Source organism: Centruroides sculpturatus, unplaced genomic scaffold, assembly GCF_000671375.1.
Source record: "Centruroides sculpturatus isolate CEXI.00-Female unplaced genomic scaffold, Cexi_2.0 scaffold547, whole genome shotgun sequence".
Classification (NCBI taxonomy): domain Eukaryota; kingdom Metazoa; phylum Arthropoda; class Arachnida; order Scorpiones; family Buthidae; genus Centruroides; species Centruroides sculpturatus.
Window position 1 is genome coordinate 248,994 of NW_019384676.1, and position 25,789 is coordinate 274,782.

Below are 25,789 nucleotides of genomic sequence, written 5' to 3' on the forward strand. Positions count from 1 at the left end.
CGTCATAATAACCATCATGTTTAAAATTATTCTTTAATCTGAGATTAAGGATTGTTTATTTTATAAAACTTTAAATCATTTGGTTAAGCAAGTTATTTTTTTTTATATTGTAAATGCTGTTACACAATATAAAAATCATGTGATTGGATTGTTTAATAATTTAAATCAAACAGATTATTTAGTTAGTCTGTATGTCTGTAAACATAGTTTGTCATCGTCTTGTTTCTTTATGTAATATTTTGTTAGAACTCTTTATATGTATCATATATCCTCTTTTTTTTTATATATATATATACAGTAGTTTAATGTAATCAATAAAGACTTTTTAACACAATATCCTTGTTTAAACTCTTGTATAATGATCAAATTAGATTCGTTCTGAACGTAACAAGGGAACCAACACCATAACAGACAGATGGCTGAAGGGGCTAAGACACACGTCGCTTTGATATCAATTGCAGGGTGCCTAGTCTCCAGCTTTGCGAGTAGCAATACGAGCTTTCAATAATAAATTTCAAAGATTTACATAGCATATTTGAAGTCATATCATTGTCAAAAAATGCTCTATTGGTTTTACACAGAAATTTACACCCAACAGGATCAATCAGACCAAATCTGTTGGGGCTAAACTCTTGCGTAAAATCAGTAAGGAGAAGTGGGGCAAGAGCACATGGTTCTGTATAGTGATGACACAAAAGCACAAGATCCATTCAAACAAAACTGTACGGAATGAAATAAATACGAAAGCACTGAACGTGCGTAATCTTCTCCCATAGGAGAGGAATAAGAGTATACAGTCAACAAATATCACAGTTGAACCATCTTCAAAACAGCTGCATTGTTCGGCCACCAAAAAAACGATTTGAACTTTGAATCCAAGTTCATTACATGAATAAAAGCTGGAACATAAAACATATTGTTTGCATGCTATAACCATGGACCCATAGTTATAAAACATTGAATCCACTGTAGTTGAAGTGCCTACCAGTGACTGATTGGATAAAACCACCACGCTAGTTTGTTGTGGGTTCACACCTTGCCAGTGGGCACTGGCCTTGTTTAGTTTTCTGGGTTTTCTTCATATTAGTAACATTTAAATAGGGGTCAATTTTCCACAGAAAGACCTCCAGGAGGTATCCTCCCTAAGCAGATTGCTCATGTGCATACCATGAGCAAATATATTGCAAGTTAGTGTTTTCAGTACTTACATGTGGTTTAATGTTGGAATATACAATGTCAGCCTCCCATTGCTACTGGATACAGAAACTTTGATATTACCGAAAGTAACTTAAATAAGTCTCTGGGTTCCGGAAATTTTTGTAATTGATCAAGCTCCGTCATCTGGTTGCTCTGTTATGGACTTAGCTAGTTCTGTGGTGGTCATAAAAAAGTGCTTTTAATTAATGCTAATAGGTCAGAAAGAGTCCAAGGGAAAAGATGTAGCCTATATAATATAGGCAGTTAAGGTGCCTTGTCACTCTGAGCAACCAGGAATCGATTGAAGGATGACAGCTCCAAGAATTTTTAGGTCCACTCTGTCCCCAATACATCAGACCTCATCCCTCACCAATTGGTTGCCCTCATTGTGGGCCACGCTGAAGTTGATAAGCTCCAAGAGTTTTTTCACGAGTGGTAAGTCCGAGGTAAGTTAACCTATCCCTCACTACCCAATTGTACACAGCGAGTATAGCAAAATTTGGAGAAAAGGCCCTTAGAATCCTCAAGGCAGAAAGAGTTACAAATGAAAAGAGAATAGGGATGGGGATGCATTAATGCATGGGTCCATCTAGAGGTGGATTCGCAACGTCATCTAATTCAACAGCCAATGAAAGAGAGCGATAAGATTATGGATTTCGATACCCAAAAAGATTGTTGGACCAAACAGGACACGACTCGTACTAGACAGGAATAAACGTTATCATCAGTTGACGTTAATTTTCGATTTTTCTTTTTAATTTTAACGGCTAATAAAAATTTAATAGACAATTTTTACATTGAATAATAAAACAGATGTAAATTTAACGACTTATTTATCAAAAGGCACTGAGAACTGAATGTAGAGAGGGGACAAAAGCACAAAGTACTTAAGTAAAATGGCATTTTGCCAAGAATGTGTCATATTTGAAACGCTACATTAAATGATGGCTCGTGATCAATTAAACAATTCTAGTCGATGTTTTTCTTATAAAACGTATTGCAAAAACTCCATATAATGTCTCTCGATATAACGTTTTCCGAACGATGTTTATATTTGTGTGATTCTAACAGAAAACTGGCCCACCAGTGGCCAAGCGGTCTTCGTTCCCTGAACACTGGAAGTTCGGTCGTGGGTCGTGTGGTTCGCGCCTCGCTCGGACGGGCCGGCCACGTAAAGTTTTCCGGGTTCTCTCCACAATTGTAACGCCTAAATAGGTGCCAGTTTCCCTTAAAAAGGCATCCCCCTAGGCAGATCGCCCGAATGTTGCGTTGCCATAACTAAATAAAAAAAAACTAATACAAAACGATGTGTGAGCATCTAATTGAATTCCAAATACGATTAGTAGAATGTCGGCCTCAGGAAAAACTGTAGACATTGGAATTTACTCGAGTGTTTACAGTGCATTTCGGATGTTGACGTGTTACGTTCGTTTTGAGGTGTACCTTCGAAAGATGATGTTTAACATTGCAACGAGCAGCATGGTACTAACACTTCAGAAAACCGCTCACGCTTTCTTCACATCACTAACAATAGTCAGTCAATTCTATAATATACGGACATGTTGTTGAGAATGTATTGTAATTGATTTATTGTTTCGTTTGCCTTTTTCTCTAATAAATTTCTGTAGTGGAATAAGACAAGGATGCCCTCTGTCAATGATGCTCTGTTAACTGTATAAACGAGATTAATTAAAGAGCTAACTCGCCCCATACGTGAAATTGCAACCTTTCTTGGATCGCCAGCGTGGAAATTAATAGACGACAAAAACACCAAAAAGAACAAGACCGTGGCAATAGACTATGACCAGATTACAACTAAATGGAAAGAAACTATTAAAAACAGTCCAGAATCATGAAATATTTATCAAAACGAATGCTAAAATATGGCCAAAACATGTACATAAAACATTCAGACAAGAATACAAAACAAGCTGATTCAAATCATAACTGGAAAAGAATACATGAGATTTACATACGTCCCACCAGATCAAACCGAAATCTCATGGAGAATAATATGGGCAATTAATCAACACGGCCTTCCCTCACTTTTGTGCACCTGACCTTCATTACAAGCTTTAAGTTAATGTAAATAAAGCACCCTTTGTGAATACCAAGTGTACTAGTGCCAGCTAACAAGACCTACATACAACTGATAGTAGTAACAGTGAAGAAAATCATTTGCAACCAAGCCCTTTGCGGTAGAGCTCTTGTTCATACAGAAATACAACGCTATAAATAAACTGTGCAGGCACAACTTTGACCAACACAAATGAAGAACAAATTGGAAACAAACCAGACAGACTAACCAAACTTGTGTCGACGGAAACGTGGAGTTAAATGCTAAAGTGGGCACTAAGACGACCATTTTTAGCAAGCTGGTATAGGTTCGACCAGGCCCACAATGGGACGGACGGGTGGTGACGAACAGGGCCTGACATATCCAGAAAAATTCCGGGAGTTTTTTAACCAGTTCGAGTTTGATCCCAGGTCCCCAGAGTGCGGTCGGATGACCGAGTGGTCAAGGTGCCAGCCTACCGCTCTGGGGGACTCGGGTTCGAATCTGAACGGGTCGAAAAAACCCCAGGAATTTTTCGGGGGTGATCCGTTCGGATATGTCGGGCCCCGCCCCTCACCACCCGGCAGCCCCATTGTGGGTCTGGCCGAACCCGTAATGGGCTTGCAAAAAGAGTGCCCACAGGGCGGAAAGAGTTAAAGCAGGTCTCTTATAGTAGATAATATTAAAATGTGCTAGAATTTACTGTTATTGTTGTAATACATTACAGTCGACTCCCTATAACACTGTTGATAATTCCGTTTTATATGAATTCCATGTTGTACGAGTCACTTAGATTTTACAAATACGTGAGCCGTTCACAGCCAGGCACACGTATTTGTAAAATCTAAGTGACTCGTACAACAGGGAATTCATATAAAACGGAATAATTAACAGTGTTATGGGAGTCGACTGTATTAATAGAAATAAAGAAATGGCGTATTTTTAACCACACGGTCAGCACGTTCAGAGCCACATTAAATTTGTGGCTTTAAGCTAGAACATACAAGAAACCATCCCTGCTTACCAAATAATAATGGGCAATGTGCATAAACTGTCTTTAATACTGTAATAGAATGAGATCCATATCATTATTAATGGCACGCTGATCAAGTGAAAGTGAAAACTATTCATCTGATCCCATATAATCTTTCATTGGGTACTCCTTAATGCAGTGTTATAATAGGTGCTAGTATATGGGTGTGTCCGGGCATAGGCTTCCTCAGGGGGTTGCAAACGGGGCATTTTCTCTCCCTGGGGTTGAGTAAATAATTCCAGAAATTAAAATCGTAAAAGTGATTGAGATAAGTAACCCCATGGCTCTATTCCGACAGGGAACGTACGATGTAGGGGTAAGCCATTCGTACGTTCCCTGTCAGAATAGAACCATGGCACAAACCACAGACCAATCCACAACTGGTATAGAAAATTGCGGAAATAGAAGATAAAGCCACAATTCCTCAATTTCAGAATAAAATAAATCAGCGAAGAGTTACTCAACTTTCCAGGCTACAGTTACAGTTTTGGTAGCGCCATCTGTTATCATATTTTATTTTAAAACTTTTTTATACTTTTAACTATTATAAAATGGCAAAAGACTTAATTGTTAGGCTAGGTATGGGTTTATAAAAAAATTCTAAATGCTAATAACGAGTAAAATCGACATTAAATCCGACCCTACTCGAGATACACGCGACTCCCATTATCTCTCCACCCCCTCGACATATAACCACCAAAATTTTGAAGAATTTAATAGCAATTTACAGAAGAATTTCTAATAATACCCGTACACACAAACTCCTTTCTGTAAATTTATTTAATTATTCAAAATTTTGATCGAAGGATCACAGGAGGATTTTAGTAATTATTGATCAGGTTGTCTCATAAATTTTATGCTTAATGGTTATACATATTTAATGATTGCCTATTGTTGTTCACTTCACAAACTTATCGCAAAGAAAATCATGGAATTTTCTTCTATTAATGATAATAGAGAATATAATAATAATAAATAATAAACTTAATATTCACACGAGAAATGCGAGTGCATTAAGAATATTTAACATGACCTTGGAAACCTGTTCTGTTCCTTTCTTTACAGAACAGACAATGGAAGTGAATTCGAAGCAACGTTCTGTTCCTTCGAATTTACTTCTCTTTTCTTTTTCTGCAATTCGTAGGACAGTTATGTTCGCTCCTTCTTCTGTTTTCTATCGGTGGAATGGTTTTAGCCAACAGACTTATAAAGTTATCTGATGAATTAGAACAAGTAATGACGACTTCCTCAACAGTGAAGCATGAATTACAAGAAATTTGCGAAAAGCACACGGAGATTTGGGAGATTTTTGAAATGGTCAACAAGCAATGGGAGGTTCTCTTCGCTTTGATATACGCCCACTTTACATACGAAACGTGTTTTCTGTGTTTCGCTTTAATGTTTTTTGATGTCAGCTTTCAACTTCGAGTAGTTTTGGCCGCAGTTTCCATGGTATACTTAATAGGATGTCTTTCGGTTTCTTTAAGTCTTTCTTCCTTGACATCACTGGTAAGTACGATTTTTTCTTTATTATCACAATACTTATTAATTCAGTAGTAAATAATATAATATATATCATCTACACATTACCTTTTGCTGAACACCTATGTACTGTAGCCATTTACAAATATGGCGCCCCTAATTACTCAATACGCCTACGAGCTAACAGACCTAATGCCACTTTTGAACCGGTTGAATGTATTTTATAATTTTAATTCCTCGATAATTGTATTTCTGCAGATTTTTAAATATCGAAAGGAAACAAAGGAACCTGCCATTAGAAGCACGTTAATAATACTCTCACTTTGTTCATGCAAAATGTATCCAAACTAATTGAATTCTAAAGCTAAAAATTTGAATTTACCGTCACAAATCTATGTTTATTTATACAATACATTCTTATTTACTAGGCTTAACTCATTTGACTATATATACAGGGTGTCCCAAAAGTCTCCATACATTGACACAAATCAAGCCCACCAGTGGCCAAATAAATAAAACCATTGAACACTGGTAGTTGGTCATTGGTTCGTGCTTGAGCAATGGGCTGGCCACCATGAAGTCTTCTGGATTTTCTTCACGTGTCTAACACGTAAACAGAATCCAGTTTCCAAGTGTAGAAAATTCTAAAAGAATATGCTAAAAGCCAATTCGTCACATTCGTTGGCACCTTGGTCGAGGGACATTCTGAAATTCTCACTGATAGAATATGTAAATAATAGAGAGTAAATAACAGATATACTAGGCTCGGAATTGTAAGGATACCGTAGATGCTGTGGTAAATGGTTAAATAGAATTCGTGGCAGCTGAAAATTCTCACGTGTTGTTCCAAGAGACTTGGACTGAGAACCCAGAAACGGGCCTCAAAATTAAAAACTTGTTAAAGAATTTCGTTTGTTTTCGGCATTTTGATAATAAACTGAATGGCCCCATTTGTGATTGCTAATGAAAAATGACTGCGGTCAATCAAAAACTAAATTGCTTGTGATTAATTATTATTTATTGTTTGTTCTATCAGAAATGGCTGAAATCATTTTGCTAGTTCACTCGCATTTAAATAAAAAATACAATAAAACTACAATAAAAAATGATTTTAATTGGCTGATGTCTCGGGATATTTCGGCAGAATTTATATTCGCGAGAAACCAGGAAATTTCGGTTATTAAACAGGCGTTAAATTATAATCTTACGCTTTTATCGCCATTTACTGGAAATCGTGCCCGTAACCAAAAAACGTTACCATCAGCCTTAATTATAAACGATATACTGTACAGAGTATAATTGAGCATAGAATAATAGTATATTATGCAATTAGTTTATAGTACAGGCGATTATGGCATGAATGGAAGTTTGGCACACGTGAATGCCACAATCGCCTATATTAAAAACGAATTGTCATGCGGTATTTTGTGGATAGACTACACCTATAACACTATACATATGGAACACAAAATCGCACAGTGTTTGCGTCACCCGTGCCACAAAAGTTTTATGGAACGGGTGTCACAAACACTGTGTTTATACATAATTTTGAATTCCATATGTATAGTATTTTTAAACTCTTTCCGCCCTGTGGGCACTAAGAGAGCCTCTTTAAGCAAGTCCATTATGGGTTCGGCCAGGCCCAGAAGGGAGCGGCCGGATGGTGAAGGACGGGAGCCGACATATCCGGTCGGATCACCCCCTGAAAAATTCCTGGGGATTTCTCGATCCGTCCTGGGGATCTATTCTGAGCTCTTCCGATAACTCGAGAGCGATACACGGGACATTCGATAAGTTCCCTTAGCGAAAGGCAGTTAATTAACGAACCTTAGACAAATCGCTATTCTGTAATCCACGTTAAGTGGGTTTCGCTACGGGTAGTCGGTCGAGATGCGTCTGGGATCCACGCTATCGATAGCTGTTACGCTTTAACCAATCACAGGTTAGTTAACATTGTATTTTTGTCACATGACTGCAACCCGCCATTTTCTAAGCGAAGCACGTGGTTTTAGCATTGTCGCGTACCAGCGTTAGTGAAACAGACATGCCCACAGGGCGGAAAGAGTAAATAAAAAAAAAAGCGCTAGTGAAATAGTTTTGTTTTAAAATGTCGAAGAAAGGCCAACGAAGCCAGCGAACTACAACAATACAACAACATAGTTTATTAAACTCTCTCTCTAATTGCTCGTGAAGTAAAATCATTCTTACACCATTGTTGTTTACACTTTCGTTACGTTCCTAACGGTAGCTCGAGAGTGATCGATAACAAATACTTAGTTATCGCACGTGGCTAACGGGACCGAAAACGAAACGTACAGTTCGGAATAGCATTAGAGAGGTTGCGGCCGATGTTTTCAACGCGGAAACGGGTACGTCGGACGTCAGCGCCGCCTTCCTGTGAGTCTAGAAGTTTGACAATGGCGTTTAAAACGTCAGTGGAATCAAGCTCGACGTTCCAAACGCCATAGTCAAACTTCTAGACTCACAGGAAGGCAGCGCTGAACGTCTGACGTACCCGTTTCCGCGTTGAAAACATCGGTCGTAACCTCTCTATTTTCACAGTTGATTAAAAACGCGAATCACGTGGTTCCGATAGAAACTGGTTTTTATCGTATTCGTTAGCTTAACGATACTACTCAGAATAGGTCTCCTGATTCGATCCCAGGTCCACCAGAGCGGTAGGCTGCCACCTTGACCGCTAACATGTATTGTATTAACAATAACATAGTAATACAGAAAGAATGTTTAGTTCTTCTGACGCTTATTGTTCAATGTTAACTGCTTCCAGCTGTTATGTATATAACACTGGAAAATGCAAATAATACCCTCCGGGTGTTTTTGCAAATCTCCACGTTTTAACGAGTTATTAAATCCGACCCCATTCAAGATATGATACACTACCCTTATCTTTCCACCCCTCGACTTTAAGATATTTTTTTAAAATTAATATATTCTATTCTTTGTATTGCAATAATTTTTATTTCTGTTTATTCTATTTTCAATAAGAAAGATTAATTTGTCCTGCCAAACAGATCTCGATGGTTTCCTGTAACGTTCCGTCACGACAATTATAAACGAACGGAACTATTAACTATCGTTCGGCGTCGTGCACCGAATTCGTCTAATTCGTTCATTTATCTAGCAACGTCACTCACAATATAGCCAATTCCCGAACGCATTGGATCATTACGAACGAACGGAACAAGTAATAATCATTCCAAATCCTGCACCGAAAGTAACCGAATGCTCCGATTTCATTCGTTTATCTAATCTAGAACGTCATCTACAAATTAGCCAATTCCCGAACGCGTTGGAACTAAATTCAAAACGACGAAATCAAACGATACAAACCACTATCTCGATCGTTTAATATTATTTATTATTATTAATCATTTATATATAATAAATGAACTAAATTAAGAATCAGTTTAACAATAAATAAGGGGGAAAAAAAGAAACCACCCTTATTAAAACTGGCAACATGAAATATCATCGCCGTACCACGTGACCCGGCCAACCCCCTTATCAAAATTACAAATCGGCTGAGAAAATCGTTTTATTTGGCCGGATGGCGATTTTAATCGCTTAATTTAAATTAATTTCTCTAATTAAGGGCATTATATTCTAGTTTGATTAACATTAAAATCCCTTCGGCCAGCACTCTACAAGATGCTAACATTTAATGTGGCACTTTTGTTCATTTTGGCACTGAATACCAATTTTAAATGCATTCGATCGGATATGTTCGATCAGGCCGAAACCGAGCTGACCATGACCATCAAGCCCAGGACCACCGAATGCTTTTACCAATTTGCCAAGACCGGAGAGATCCTGGAGATTGAATTTCAGGTGAGAATCAATGTTGTTTTTTACTCAAATCTCATGTATTTTGCTTTATATTCTCTAATCTTATTGATTCTGTGTTATCTGTAGCATCTGCTAGAACCTATTGCTTCGTCCGGTTGACTTTTGGAAGAGATTCTAACATAAATACTCATTTTCTAGGCTCCGGTCTCTATAAAAGACTTCGCGATCTGCCCGAAATCTGTCTGAGACGAATGGAAGCGGCATAAACTTGCTGCGAGATCGACAGGAGAGACTCGGGTCGTTACGACCGGTTCGTCTGTATAAAAGCATCGGGATCGGTTTAAAATCAATATAAAACAGTTACGATCGATTCACTCCGTCGTTTGGATCGGTAGAAACATTCACAATTGGTCCAAAATCATTATAAAATTGACAGGAGCGGTTTGAAAAACAGTACAGTCGACCCCCCTATAACACTGTTGATTATTCCGTTTTATATGAATTCTATGTTGTACGAGTCACTTAGATTTTACAAATACGTGTGCCGGGCTGTGAACGGCTCTCGTATTTGTAAAATCTAAGTGACTCGTACAACAGGGAATTCATATAAAACGGAATAATCAACAGTGTTATAGGGAGGTCGACTGGTATAAGAATTGTCAGAATTGGTTTGTGTCGTAACATCTGTACAAATTCTATATTAAAGAATCTAAATTTGGCAAAATTATTGGTTAATTATCCACAGAATTGCAGATTTTCTTCTGCTCGATACGTTAAATAATTTAGTTTTAACTTTTCCAACCCATTTCGGAACGTTCGTTCTATCTTTGGAAATGTTTTTGACTTTCTATTGGATGTTTTCCTATTCGGACTTTCGGAACATCCTTCGTTCCGTTCTCGAGCGTAAACATTCGCTTTTAAAAGATGGTGGATATTCCAAAAGCATTTAATGCCAAAAACACCAATAATGTATTAAGTATTACGTACAACAGTCTGTATTCTAAATCCCACATTAATATACGAAATCAACAGGTAATTTTTGAAAATAATTGATTCGCTAATGCTCTTTTCGGAAGGCAGTTCTGTTTACGATAATCTGAGACGACGTGGAGCATCGTTCCATATTGACGAAATTGTTTGTTTATACTGAGTCAAAATGGCATCAAACGGGATTGATTAAGATATTTGGGCTTTTAGTTAACTTCCCTTACATCTCGCGCAGGAAACTGCTTATAAATTTACATTCTAAGAGGTCGTGCGAATAAACGTCTTTGTTTTTTAAATTTTTAACAAGTAATGCAATTATGCTTTTGCATAATCATGATTAGAAGTGATATTTATGCTAGGAAGCATTACAGAGTCAAACTTTTGTGCTAGTTTTATAATAGTAAATATGCATCTCGGTTGTGCAATTTTCCTATTATTTCTGCTTTCGTCTAAACTAAAATCTTGATAATTTGACAAATAAGTTAACAGATGCCATATTAGAAATTGTTATTCAATTATTCATAAATATAAAACCTTAAATATGAGCAGACTTATTAGAATTATGTTAGTGATTCAGATCTATAAAAATATTTTGAATATGAGTAATTGTATGATTTGTTTCGTCGGATTGATCAAATGTCCGAAAGTGGATTTTATGCTTTGTAAATGATTAAACTTTATCATTACTTTTATGCATTGTTTATTGTAATGGCTTCTTTTAGTGATTTTGAAAGATTGCGGTGCATTATAGTTTGTGTTCACTTCTGTTGAACAAACACGTGTAACAAATATGCAAAAGTAGAATATGAATATCTGAACACTTTAGAGCCTGTACACACTAGGCATTTTCAACGCGCGTTTTAAGGACCAAGAGTTCTATGTAGCCGTACACACTCAAACGCACGCTTTTGGCCAAGCGCGCGTTTATAGATGCAGGCGCTTTGAGATATATGTGCTGTCATGTTACTGTACATTATAGCGACGATGGAGGAGCACAAACAATCAATTACTTTCACGTCCATTTCCAAACTGAGCCAGTGCGAACGCCGAACAAACGCTCGTCGAACGCCGAGCTAACGCGCATTTAAAAACGCCTAGTGTGTACAGGCTCTTAATGCTTTTCACTGCTACAGTAGATCAAATTAATTTTGATATCTTTAGCATATTTAAAAAGGTCCCAAGTAAAACTGGCCATACTCACCGGAAACAAGACAAACAAATTTAGATAAAGCACAATCATTAGAAACATTATTTTAACATTATTCAGATGTACACATGCTGAAAGCTGTAAAGTATTGACATAGGTTTCCCGTTGCATGACGACTATTCCTTTGCTCTTATCTGATTTGACCATTGTGATGTTGTTAGACTGAAAGCTGTGTCATCTTGCTTCTATGCACCTGTCTGTATGTTCAGAGTGACCTTTATGTGAAATACTAATATCGATAGCTTCAATACTACCAAGAATGCCTTCAGTTCGAATATAGTTCTGAGATCAGTCTCATACGCTTTCCCTTTTAAATATTCCTTGTAAAATCTACATCACTAATGTTTCATCGCAGTGGGGCTGATTTTAAGTGGAGCATCCTGTACAACAAAAGACGCTGCATCCATGCTTGCGAATAAATAGCATCTGAGAATTGTCAGTAGTACATGGGATGATTGAAAAGTCTCTATGTAGGGCGTACCTTATTATGCACACTGATAGAATGTGATAAACTGTTAAATTAGTGCCATTTAAATGAGCATATGCCATCCTCATACAATTGCATATATCCATACTTAATTAATGGTAAAAGGAACCCCAGCTCCCAAGCCTCATTTCCAAGTGTAAAGATTGAGTAATATAAAAAGTATTATTAATTGTACATGTTTACTACCATTCTACATTAATTCTTTTCACATCTTGTAAAATTAATCAAATAGATCCTTGATTATTATTTAATCTATAATATTATGTAACTGACTTTGCAGTACAACTGTTTGCTTTTGGTTTCACGTATGCTTCCGTTCAGCTCTGGACTTGCTCTGTTCCATTCCCGCAAGCATCGGGGATGGTCTTGAAATAAAGGGGACACGACTAAATGCTATGTTTAGATGTAGTGTTCTGACTAAGACTCATTTTGACCCACAAATCTACATTTATGGAAGAGGTAAAGGTTTGAAAGAATCGCATTGAATCCTGACCAATTTTATTCCGAGATCATTCTTAGCACTCGTCAGATAATTGTTTAGTAAATGCAGAATCTGAAATTATTATTTGCCATCAAAATATTATTTTAATACGAATTATGCCTTTTACAGGTTGTCGATTCGAGCTTTGGAGAAATGGACATAAACAACGAAATGACTATTACGTTTTATTTATATTCGCCACAAGGTCGACAACTGATTGCGGATTATCAAAAACCGGATGCAATTCATAGGTATGTTGAAAAATGGACCGCAATTGATTTTATATGTTCTTTCATTTTATTTGCATCCCAGACATGGTAAAGTTCTAATTTGCAGTTTGAAATTTTAGCTACTATTGGCTCTTGATATAACAAACTAATAGGGAAAAACAACTGTGTACTGTAAATTTCATTTTGTAGTCAACCACAATATAAGAAAAGCAAATAGCCTATATTTTATTAAATATATTAAACTTCCATTCCTAATGGTAGGCATTAATAGTCCCACCAGTAGCTGAACAAATAAAACCACCAAACATTGGTAGTTGGTCACAGGTTCGCGCCTCTTCAATAGGCTGGTTGCATAGAGTTTTTGAGTTTTCGTTGTGTCTACACACCCGAGTAAGGGCCAGTTTCCTTTTCTTTCCGGGAGGACAATATAATACCTTTAATATGTACACATGATGTCATATTGCATCATGCATTAATAACCATAGTTACATATTCTCAAATACTGTATTTCCACTCCAAAAACAGACTTGAAACAAACTGATTTTGTACAGTATTTTGGAAACATTAAGTCGAGTCAACAGCACTTTCTGTTAAAAACTATAGATTTTTGCATGTTGAACAGAAATAAATGTGATAGATTATGAAGGGAAAGTAAGCATGAGCCGATTCTCTTGTACAGATACAAATAACAGGTAAAAATAAAACATTTATGTCTTCTAACCGAGTGATTATCGAATAGGCACGACGTTAAAGAAGACGGAGATTACAAGTTTTGTTTCGACAACGAATTCAGCCACTTTGCCACAAAATCCGTATATTTCGAGGTGTACGTGGATTCGGACAGCGACGACATTCGATGGGACGACGTCCAGATGGACTTCCCCACGGAGATTTCAGAATACACCGACAGCATAGAACAGATAAAAGTAATAAGTTGTTTGTTGTTTCAAGTAAGCCAATTAATTTAGCTTAGAGAAAACTAAATATCCTTTTCTTTCTTCCCGAAATAGGAATCCATAAATAAAGTGAGAGACAATCTGAATAAAATGAAACACTTTCAGGATCAAAAGAGGGCCATCGAAGCTCGCGACAGGAGTGTCCAAGAGCATAACTTCACTCGAGTCAACTTCTACTCCATTCTGGCCATATGCGTCATGCTCTGCGTCGGTGCCGTTCAGGTACTCACCATCAGAAGTCTATTCGAAGACAAGAGCAAACTGCACAAAATATTCAAACTGTTGTCCTGATGAAAAAAAAAATGGCCGAAAGAGTAAGCGCGGTTTTTTTTTTTTTTATTATTATTTTATTTTCTGGCCAAAAATTTTTCTGATTTATTTCCTAGTCAAAACAATTGATTTGTCGTATTGGAGTGCCTTAATTAGTTCCTAAACTATTTAGTTCACACTTAATTTTTGTTTTATGTCTGTTTTAAAGTTTAATTAATCCTTGAATCACATAAAAAAAAAGACTTATGCTGCTGTTTAAATCATATTTTTCGACTTCTGAAATTCCTACAAAACAAAAATCAAATCTAGCAATTCTCTGCCAGTTTTATGGTAGACAAAGATAACAGTTTTATGGTAGACATTACAATAAAAATACCTGAATTTTGGGCAGCTCAATATCAATTGGGACAACCGAGAACTTCACGAAGCTGTATTTTTAACCCGTGTCTTCCAAGCAATAAGTTTAAACGTAACCAAGTCTCGATTATCCTTGTGCCTTCGAATTAACTTTCGGTGGAATTTTTCCATTTGGCAGATTATCCTCGTCCTTTTTCGATGGCGGAAATTTTAACGTATTTGAATACTCAGCAATTTTTAAATTTCGTATTTATCCGAGAAATTTTATAAGCGGAGATAATCGGGTTCATCCGTTACAGTAATACAACGAACAAATTTATATTTTTGTTCTCAAATAAACCGCTACGTACAAAAGTATAATAACCGGCACTGTCAAAGCACGTCCGTTTGTCCCATCTTGTAGAGCAGCATAAATGTAGCATTCTCGTGTGTATTTGAATTCAAACTGTGTGTCATTTAAGTCAGATTTGCACAATTTTATTTACCGTTTCTTGTAAATACGACCGGCAATTTTTGTATTTAACATTCGCCGCTTAACACATTGAATGTTTGAAGTACATGATTCGTACACACAATAAAACTGCGTTCTTAAAAAAGTGTTTTGTTTATTTGAAAAATGCATGTATAATACATCATAAAATTTTATTAATAGGACAATAATGCATGCAGATTAAAGCAATAAAAAAAAATTATAAAAATCTTCAAGTTGTTGTCGAAGCCTTGAAGAATTTGGTTATCTGAAAACAGACATTAAATTTTTTAATGCTCTAATTGAAATCTCGTGGCGATGTCGTCAGAATTTGCATTCCAGAGATCATCGCCTTTACAGAAACTTTGTGATTTTTATAATTTTAAAATTTTTAATCTATCACGTAGCGGTAGAGGACTGAAATCAAGCATATTCTCCTTATCCTTACTTCTCTTATGTGATGAAACTTTCTTTTCTATTTCCTCACTAGACTCATCATCTGAATCTATAATTATGACTTGGCACGATTTGTTAGGAGAATCTATAACTATAATTGAGTTATCGACCTGCAAAGCTTTCGAGTTATTGCCGTGATAAGGCTCTGAATGTTCTCTCGACAGTTCCACGGATTCGTCGGACAGACTATCATCATCATCATCATCATCATCATCTAGGATACAATCAATTAGTTCCCGTTTTGACTTATGCTTGTATCTGCTCCATTCTACTTCCGTATGAGCTTTAAATGTATTGCTATCCTTGTTTGTTTTTGTTGCCGATATTTCTTTTGTATTTTGTAGAGCATTAATATCTATTTCCTTCAACCCTCGTCTACTTCCTTCTGACTTTAATTCCAAGTCTTTACGTAAGTCTATCAAGTTCTTATCGCATCTTACCTCCCACTGTTTTGGATCGTTGTTGACTTGTTTTCTTTTTGACTTGTTTTTCTCCTTTGCTTTCTTATCTGTAAAGTAAAATTGAACCTACTTAAACGTTTAATATTTTCGCTGTCAACTGACACAAATTTGCACCGTGTGACCTTTGTTAAGTGCCAATGATGCAATTTTGCATTATTCAGACACTGGAAGAATCTGGTAAACGTTATTTTACTTACTGCATTCTGTTTCGTAATCGATCATCAGCTTCGGATATTTTCTTTCAAAAAGTTCTCTCGGCTCCGTTGTAGTTTCATTGGCATATTCGGCTTAAATGTAAAATATTTTCTAAGTTTTTAAACGTGGAATTGACTTGGTGTAACTTAATAAAACTTACCGCTTTTGTTGATCCACTCCCACTCTACAATTACGCATCTCTGGAATTTTCGTTTACATTCTTTTACGATCCTATAGTGTATAATTAATCATCTGAGTTCATAATTTGATATTAATTAGATTGAACTCATATGACTTACCGAACTGGTTTGAAAATATTTGAATCCACAAATTCGGCATCCTCGGGTGTGGTAATTTGCCACAACGTAATGAGAGGAACGACTTTTTCTCTGATCGCTTCTACTGTCCAACCTAATTTGCTAGACATGAAGTTCTAGCAAAAATTGCAATATTTAGGATTTTATATTTATGATTAGGACTTTTAAAGTAGAAATGTTAACCTGTAAGCTTGTCAAACTCGGTCTATTCCACTGTAGCGGGATGCTGTCAAAGCTGTCCGCAAATCCGAGATACTCTTCCGTGATCTGTTAAGTTCAATATAAATAATTATCGCTGCAAGTTTTAAGTGTGTTACTAAATCTTTACAACAGAACTAACATTTCTGTGGGGAAAGTTCGGATCTTCCAGTGCCTTTCTCGATACGTTAAATTCCAAATCCATCTCGTGGGCCCGGTGCCACTCGCACGGACAAGGTAGTACCTTGTTGTCCAGGCAGCAGACTTTGGTTTTACACAACTGGCAACCAGATGTGGAATGCTTTCTGTTGGTTCCTGAAAATATTGCACAAACATGGCATGCAATTTCCTAGATCGGTGCCCGAACTACCAATCAAAGAGTTTGATCATTGCCGTTATAGATAGCCGAACGTAAAATATTTTAGAATAAAATTACACATACCTGGATGATTACATTTATTACAATGTGTTAGACTTTTCTTAGTCAGTAAGGAAGTGTCTATGGAAGCAAACACGTCACCATTCTTCCACTGGTGAAATCTATAAAATGTATATATTCAATTAGAAATGAACACAGAGTAATATTTAAGTAAAGAAATTGTTAAGCCAATTTTCACTTATTGATATATGGTATTGGAATAAGAAAACAGTCCATGATTCTTCCTAATATAGTTAAGTCCAACGCACAATGAAGGACAGGAGTAATAATCTGATCTGAACTACTCACGAAAGTCTATATCAGATTCAAACCTAGATCTATTGTGATGAGGCATGTGCTTTATCTTATATAGTTATGTAATATAAAGCATAACGCAGGGTGATTGAAAAGTCGCACACTTTAGGAATCAATTTTATTTTGTGATGTTAATGTATGAAAATACAGAAGATAGTAAAATCAAACTTTATAATCTGAATAAGAAGCATTTTATACTACAATTTATGCATTTTGATGTGTGCAACTTTTCAATCCTGTAGAAAGCATTATACCAGGTGTTCAGAAAACACTATAGAAGCACCCGACAAAGCAAAAATCCATCCAGCAAAGCACGACATTATTGGTACTTTGCTGGATGGCACTCTTAATGTCATTGGCTGCCTCCTTATGTGTACATTACAACATAAACCTGACGGGTGGCATTGTGTACTGTACAGTACTTCCCATCTGTGATAGATTTGCAGATTGTATGGTTACAGTGTGCTTTCAAAAGTTTCCAATGTCCTGATCCAAAATCCTGATGTCGATTTTCAATAATAACTGAAAAAGGTGTACTGTACTGTACATTTCAAGCATCTATTGTAACGGCGATGATGCAAATTACTGTGTCTTAGCAGTAGTATTTTATTACTCCAGACAGATGTTTAAAGTTGGTTTAGCAGAGAATAGTGTGTGACAGAATTAGATACACAAAGGCACAGACAATCCAAGAACATCCACAATGCTTGTGAGTGAAGTATACTCAACGTCAGCAGGATTAACCAAATGATTACTTGATCAACGAGTTCTTGGGCCATCTTTTATTGATGGCATCCTTAATTCCCAAAAGTATTGGAGTTCTTAGTAGAGCATGTTGAACTAATACTTGCAAATGTAATTCTTGATAACATCATTTTCTATCAACACAATGGGCCTGCATTTTCTCACGTTTTCCAATTAAAGAATGGTTACAAGCCACTTTTCCAGGGATGTGGATTGGTCAAGGTCTATATACATAGCTTCCAACTCTCCTGATTTGATGCCGTTAGATTATGTAGCCCCAGTAAAAAAAAAAGGACAGGGTTTATCAAACAGCATTTGAAAATGTCACAGATTTACGACAATTATAATTGATGTTTCTGCACAGATAATTGCTGACCAGCTTAGGAGAATTGAGGAAGATTTTGTGTTCAAAATGGATGGTCCACACTGACAGTATGCAAGGCACGCTGTCAGTGTGGACCATCCATTGAACACCTCATGAAATAGATAAAATGTCCTTGTCAATACTTTCATTTTTCTTGGAGTTTACAAAGAAGTTTTTCATTCATTTCAGCAAAGAAGTATGAATTTAACATGTATTTCTATTTTCAATTAAAATGTTTACAATTTAAAACAACCAAATAGTTCAGCAGTTCCTAGCTTATTTTTTATCGCAGAACCCTTTCCATCGTAGTAAAAACCATTGGAACCTTGATAATTTTTAATGAATATATATAAAACAGCAAATAGAAACAAAAAAAAGCAATTTATTGAAAATGCAGAAAAAAAAATTAATATTTGCTTACAATTATTATGTTTAATATTATTACTTAATTTAAACTGGTCGTTAATGTGAAGGGTTAAACTTCTTTTCTTTCAATATGTTAAACAGTACTAGTGCCTTCGTTTGTACTTTCCAGTCTCCTTGTCACTAGAAACATTTGAAGTACTTGCTACATTTTTCTTCAAACCTCTTCTCTCAACCAACACTCCATAATTTTTTTAATTTGACACATACACAATATATACAGTATTGTAATATGTAGATTGTAGTATATAGTGTGTACTGTGCGATCGGGCATCTGACTGACCATTCCCATCGTTAGATTCAATAGGCTTGCTCAGATCAATGAATTAAAAAGTATTTAACAATTGTATTGTAAATATGTAAGATATTTTTTATGGTTTTTTAAAATTTTCCAGCTCTAAGTTTTACTGTTTTTATGATTTTGGTTCGTTCCATTACCGATAAATCAGTTCCCACTGTTTATAAAGCTGTAAATAACTCTAGCATGTCATAAGAGGACTCGGTCAGAGACTAGAACAATTACACCTCACGTACCAAATCTGCATTGGCGCATTCATACATAACTAGACTCAACAGATTTTATTGCGGAAACCCAAATTTTATTGCAGAACCCGAGGGTTCCGCAGAACACAAGTTGGAACACGGGAATCACTGCAACCGTCAATCAGTATTGTACATATGTGGTATAAGGGTTGTTATTCCTATATAAGTCATGTTATTATGCAGAATTATGTGAAAATTTAACAATTGTCAGAATACTGCATATTGTACTTGCTGAATGTCATTCTNTATAAACGAAAAATCATAGGACTACTTACCGGTTGTTCCCCGTTCGAGACGCCATTGTTTAAGCTTGCCGTCGTCGTGGAGGTGTACACTGGACGGCGGATCCACACAAACCGTGTCACGTGATCCGATTTCGACGTCACTCGATCACGTGACTAGGTCTCTGACGCGTTTCCGTGTAGCTTTTCTTCTCACGGAAGAATCCGTTCTCTTTGTACTAATCACGTGATAGAGCAAACGACTTATTATAACACGTGGTTAACTCTTTTGTCACGTCAAACAGCTCGCGGTCTACAGTTTGACAACTTTGCCTAGTTACGCTTCCGTAACATCGTAACGTTCTATATCCAAATTCCAGTTAATATTTGAACTGATACGATTTTAATTTAAATGATTTTAATGAAAAGGTTATCCACAAAAATTATCAAAAACAAGCAAATCGGGTCACGTGACACGGTTTGTGTGAATCCGCTGTCCAGTGTACACCTCCACGACGACGGCAAGCTTCAGCAATGGCGTCTCGAACGGGAAACAACCGGTAAATAGTCCTACGATTTTTCGTTTATAGCACTGTGTAAACGGGTCGCCCGGAAAAATGTTATGCGTTTTTTTGAATGTAAATTAAATATACATTCTTTAAATATAATAAAATTTAAAAAATTCATATTCCCTTAATCTGCACAATTCTCCACCAACAAGCCAGCGACTGACAAACAACCTAAGTAAACACTGTTAATGACCTTAAACCATAAATATTGTCGCGAGTTTAACGCGTGCCGGGATAAAATTATATGTACACTAGTTCTAATTTCTACGCCTAAATATCAACCAATAATTTACACTTTGTTATCAATTGATGAGAGATAAAGAGATAGATTTCTAATCTTCTTGTAATCATACCTCGAACCGAAAAATCAACCAACCACCTAATTTTTAAAATTGCACTATCTAAGTACAATTTTAAAGAAAGCAAAGAGTGATGTGAAATTCCAAGTGCATATAATTTCATAAAAGAAAGTAACCCTTTAAAATTTTAATAAATTTAAAACATCGCCTTCTCCATCGCAGCCCTACACTTGTGTCACCGATCAGAATCCCTTTTTATGACGTTACGGGAAAATATCCCACTAGTATATGCAAAGAGGTATGAACGCTTATTATTGTAAACTCTCTCTCTCATCCGCGAAGTCTAAGGAGTTTTGTAAGATTTTATTTAGTTACTTAGGTTAATAAACTCTTGTTTTGTTTTTTAAATGGTGTCGTTACTCGACTTTGCCAACGTCTTATCTAACGTCTAATCCAAATCTAAACCCAACGCCGAATCCCCTTACGTTGGGAGGATTGAGTAGAATCATACCCTTATTACCTGTATTCTCTGGCGAGGCTGGAGGCCCCAGAGTTACAGACTTCTTTGATTCATTAACGGATGTCACCAAAGTAGCGGCATGGTCAAAAGCACAAATGTTGGCCATTGCAAAACTTAAACTTACCGGGATAGCCCGGGAATTTGTTAGGAAGGACCATCGAATCAAGGAAGTAGAGGAATTAGACGAGTTTAAGCGACTGATGATAGAGCGCTTTGACCGCAAACCCTTTACATTTCAACTAAATAGATTTTATACATGCGTGCAGAAACAGGAGGAAGATGTACAGACATATGCTGCTCGACTACAGGCATTGGCCACGGAGATAGAAATCACACCAGATCCTGGCACAAATGCCGCAGAAACAGCCATCATTCACAGAGTCCAAAGCAAGGAACTAGATGAGAGATTAAAGGCACAATTCCTAAACGGAATTGACATATGCATAAGGCAACGAACAATGTCCCGAGAGCCTGCCACCTTTGACAATGCGCTAAAAGCCGCCATTAGCGAGGAAAGAATAGAGAACCTTACCGCACATCCTCGAGAGATCATGCGAACAGTTAGAGAAGGTGACAAATTGACCAATTCCTCCCCCTCTTTAAACGATCTACAGTAATTAACTGAAGCAATGAAGGAGCTTAAGGCTTGCATGGAAGGTTTAGTCAGATATCCCTCTCAAAACGACTTTAGAAATCCTAACTCAAGAAGAAACCTGCACGGAAACTATACTAATAACAATTATAATAACAATACTTCAAATAATCCGACCGCTCAAAGAAGGGAATATCGGACGAACTCCCCTAATCGACAATTCGATCAACCTAGTAGACGACTTAATACGAATCAATCCTGGAACCGGAATACTCCCGGCCAGCGACCTAATCAACGTAACAGATGATCTATGCATCCACAACTTGGCTTTCCTGTGCGACAAGAAGCTGAAAGTGCTAGAAATAGAGTACGCTTCCGATCTCTGCCAACGGAAGAGACACCACACAAATGGCAAGGCAATGTACATAGCGTTGAAAGTCCCCGACCTCAATTTAAATATAGAGGAGAAAATTCTAGGCTGCCTCTTTGTAACTTTAGTAGGAAGCAAGGGCCAGAGTTAACCTTAAATGAACAGACCTATAAGAATTCTCCAAGAAGGTATCGGGGAAATTTCTCCCTGCAAATTTCTAAGTATACTACAGAGAGAAGTGAGGCTACATTTGATTGTTATATAGGAGGTAATCCAGCAATAGTACAAGTAGACACGGGAGCTAAGGTGTCCCTGTTATCTAAGGCTTTCGCCAATACTATGAGAAAAAGGTACCCATTCACTATAATAAGAAAACAGACCTAAGTGCTACTGGACATTTAATCCGAACCTATGGCATTACTAGCTCTATTTTCCAAATTGGGGATTTACAATTCCCTTTCGCCTGTTGCCTGGTAGATATAGATGTGACCTATCCATGTGATGGCATTATTGGCCGAGATATGATAACAGAAAAGGGATTTTGCATTGATTTAAAAGGGGGAGAGATGCTGATTCCTCCGCATACTGTCGTACCTTTTCATACTCCAGGGAATGTGAGGAGAAAAGCGGNCACCCCATTAAAATATATCATTGTCTTTTCTTTACTCCAATTCAATTTATGATTTTATGCCAGAATAGGTATGTGAAGACAATGAGTATTGTAAAATAATGGTCAAATTACTCCTCACCTGTCTAATATATCGACGTCTTTCAATTTCTCTAACAATTTCATAGCTTTCTCCTTCCCGATACCAGGAATGCCCGTCTGATGGTAGTCGCAACCCAGAATTACCGCCAGGGCCACTAATTTCCTACGATCGAGATTCAGTTTATTTTCGATGTCGTCCATGCTGTACGCTATAACATGAGGATCCTGAAATAAAATATAGTATTTTAATTTGAAACGCCGTTAAGCCAATTTGGAAATATCTACAGACAAATAATTCTATCACCGTTGGAGTGGTGCTGAAATCTCTGTAGACGGTCCTTGCGCCATAAAGGAAAGCATCGCTATCATCCGTGACGCATCCGGACACGAGCTGTAATAATGCCATATCATAAGAGACAATTCCTCCTGATACTGTATAAATATAAAGTGTTATACCTTTTTGCTATTAAGAAATGCACATGTAGCTTCTGCCTCACCACAACTTTGAATGCACACAAGTCCCAAGTTCTCTATCAATTCTCTACACTGTTAAAAATATACACCAAATAATGAAAATTTAAGTATACAATTAAACAGCCAAACTTATTAGTGTGGTGCTCTTAAATCTTATGTCTTGGATAATTAATTAAGATAAAGAATACAAATCAAGGCACTACTGTATATAGTTTGTTTGCATTTTCGTTTGAATTCTTGCAAATTTCCATCGTTATTTTTTCCATGGAATCGATACATAAACTGTTTGCAACATAGTCAACTACTGTAAACATTTACCTCTCTCAATATGGATGTAAAGTGTTTTCTGGAACAGAGTGATGAAGATGTCCGGTCATTGGATTTCTGTCTCTGAGACAGCGTATCTTTCTTTACGTTCGGTGCAATGCCTTCCAACACGAATATCGGTTTTATTCCAAGATGTAACATACACGATATGCGAAAAAATAGATTCCTGGAAATCATCAATAAAATTTTAAATTGCGTCTTTTGCATATATCCTATGCCTGAAGTTAAAATCCTACCGAATGTGTGGCTTTTTTATGTTGGCGGCCAGTTCTTTCTGCCTATTGCTCTCGAGAATCCATCCGCTGAGATCCACGGCCACGGTCTGATCCTGCAGTTCTTCCAGTGGTACTCTCTGTCCGACGGGAGCGAGAATATCCCACAGGTGATTGACTCCCATCTGTAATGTATTTTTATGGATTCCTAATTAACATAACATTAAATATTTATGTCATAATAGATTTTAATCCAAGGAAGGGGTCACAAAAACTATATCACACACTGCGGAGGGTGAGAATTGAAACATTGAGTACATTCCAGTACGCATCAGCCACAACCGGTGCACCTGTGAACACTTAATGTGTTTCTACCAGAATGTCCACAACACTGCTATCTCGGGGCTCGCCATATCTGCAGCTCAATGAGTGCAATGTACTGTACATTGGTTTCTGCACCAATGAACTCATTGGTGAGTAGTGTAATGCATCTTAGTGCATAGGTAAACCATTATATACTGTTTGATGCATTCTGTAATGTGCCCATTGTCTACGTGGACATTTCAGTGGTATTATGGGGTATGACTTTGTTCTTATAATCCGACTTACTAGTAATGAATAAACTTCGGTTAGAAAATATATGCAAAACTTTAAAGTCATTTCTTCAATGTTGGATTCACAAACTATAGTTTACATAATTAACGGGGAGAAAGGGTTTGCCAAAGTATATCGTATACAACGGGGAGGGAGAGCGGTCAAAAGTGGCTCAAAACTATACACGTAATTAATGGATAGCTCCAACGGTTATCGAGTTATCCATATTTGGGCAATTTTAATTAGTGCATTTGTAACAACAATTACATTGACGGTCGAGTGCAAAATTTGCCGTGCGCGATTCGTATTTGGGATCAAACGACAGATCTTGGATTTGCCTCTCGTTAACATTCTAAGCCATCAAAGCTCAATAAATATTGAAATTGCTTGTTAAAGCGACTTACATAGAACTGTAGGTGTTTTCAGGCCTACAGATGTAAGTGCAAAGTCTACATCAATTAGTAAGCCAGACAACAGATTCTGATAGGCAAATAATGCTTTGGGTTACGGGTGTCCAGCCTAACTGGAGCCTCGTTAAACAGTGAAGGGCCAGAAACAGTAAGGATATTAGTGTTTGCTCAGATAAAACAGTTATTTATTCATACATATTCAAAAAGTATAGTTTTTTAATTTATTTATACTCTAAACACTTAGACTTGTGGCCCTAAGCTACAGCATGTGAGCGGCCCTTATCCTGCACCAAATAATACATGTAAAAATACAACACAAGACCCAATCAGAACACACTTCTATAATGTTGACGTATTGTTGTACATTAATACGTCAATTTGAGTCATTCTACGCTTCATTATTATATCTTTATAATAATGACGTCAAAAAAGTTTAATTTTTTATTCCTTTTGGCTGCAAAATGATCAAAACAATAACAAAATTAGTTTATATTTAAACACCTGATTGATAGAGACGAGTTAAATCATTGATTCTAAACAATATAATGGCGACGAAGACTTACCTTTATCTAAATTTTGTACATGTAAATCGATTAAAACACATATAAAATCGAATCAATAACGATTATTTAAGTAAAAAAAAATCCATTCAACTTGACAAGCAAGCTTCTAATCGACCATTTTCTTTTCTATTTATCAAAAACAAAAAAAAAATCACGTGGTTAAACAGTTTAAAAGTTTAAATGTCGATTCTCTACAGCAACGTAACGTTCGATTCGACCAATAAGAAAGCGCCTTCTACGTACTGACGAATGCCAACGATGTAAACGGCATTCTCGTTTCTTTTACAATAAATCACGTGATAAAAAAAAATATTACGTTTACTTTAACGTTATTTTCGTACATTCTGACAAATCAAATTCGATGACGTCAAAAGTCGTTTTAAAAATTATGAAGTTGAATTAATTAATAAAATTCCGCCGTTTGCAGATTTTTATATTATTTATTCAAAATATTTTGTTAATTAATTCTAAAAAAA

At 36.6% G+C, this 25,789-nt stretch overlaps 2 protein-coding genes across 2 annotated transcripts; one reads left to right on the top strand and one right to left on the bottom strand.

The window, feature by feature from the left end:
• Positions 1-9,195: 9,195 nt before the first annotated feature.
• On the top strand, positions 9,196-14,904 carry LOC111626846 (transmembrane emp24 domain-containing protein 5-like). Its single transcript, XM_023370367.1, has 4 exons — positions 9,196-9,617; positions 12,867-12,988; positions 13,707-13,893; positions 13,978-14,904. The coding sequence occupies exons 1-4, from the start codon at positions 9,438-9,440 to the stop codon at positions 14,212-14,214; spliced, it is 726 nt and encodes a 241-aa protein (XP_023226135.1). The 5' UTR covers positions 9,196-9,437; the 3' UTR covers positions 14,215-14,904.
• Positions 14,905-15,188: 284 nt separating this feature from the next.
• LOC111626845 (flap endonuclease GEN homolog 1-like) lies at positions 15,189-25,590 on the bottom strand. The gene is made up of 13 exons (XM_023370366.1): positions 25,314-25,590; positions 23,771-23,931; positions 23,526-23,700; positions 23,190-23,279; positions 23,038-23,124; positions 22,774-22,958; positions 17,089-17,186; positions 16,789-16,961; positions 16,632-16,715; positions 16,431-16,564; positions 16,292-16,362; positions 16,134-16,223; positions 15,189-15,983 (listed from the first exon to the last, which is right to left on the bottom strand). The coding sequence occupies exons 2-13, from the start codon at positions 23,929-23,931 to the stop codon at positions 15,394-15,396; spliced, it is 1,938 nt and encodes a 645-aa protein (XP_023226134.1). The 5' UTR covers positions 25,314-25,590; the 3' UTR covers positions 15,189-15,393.
• Positions 25,591-25,789: the final 199 nt, after the last annotated feature.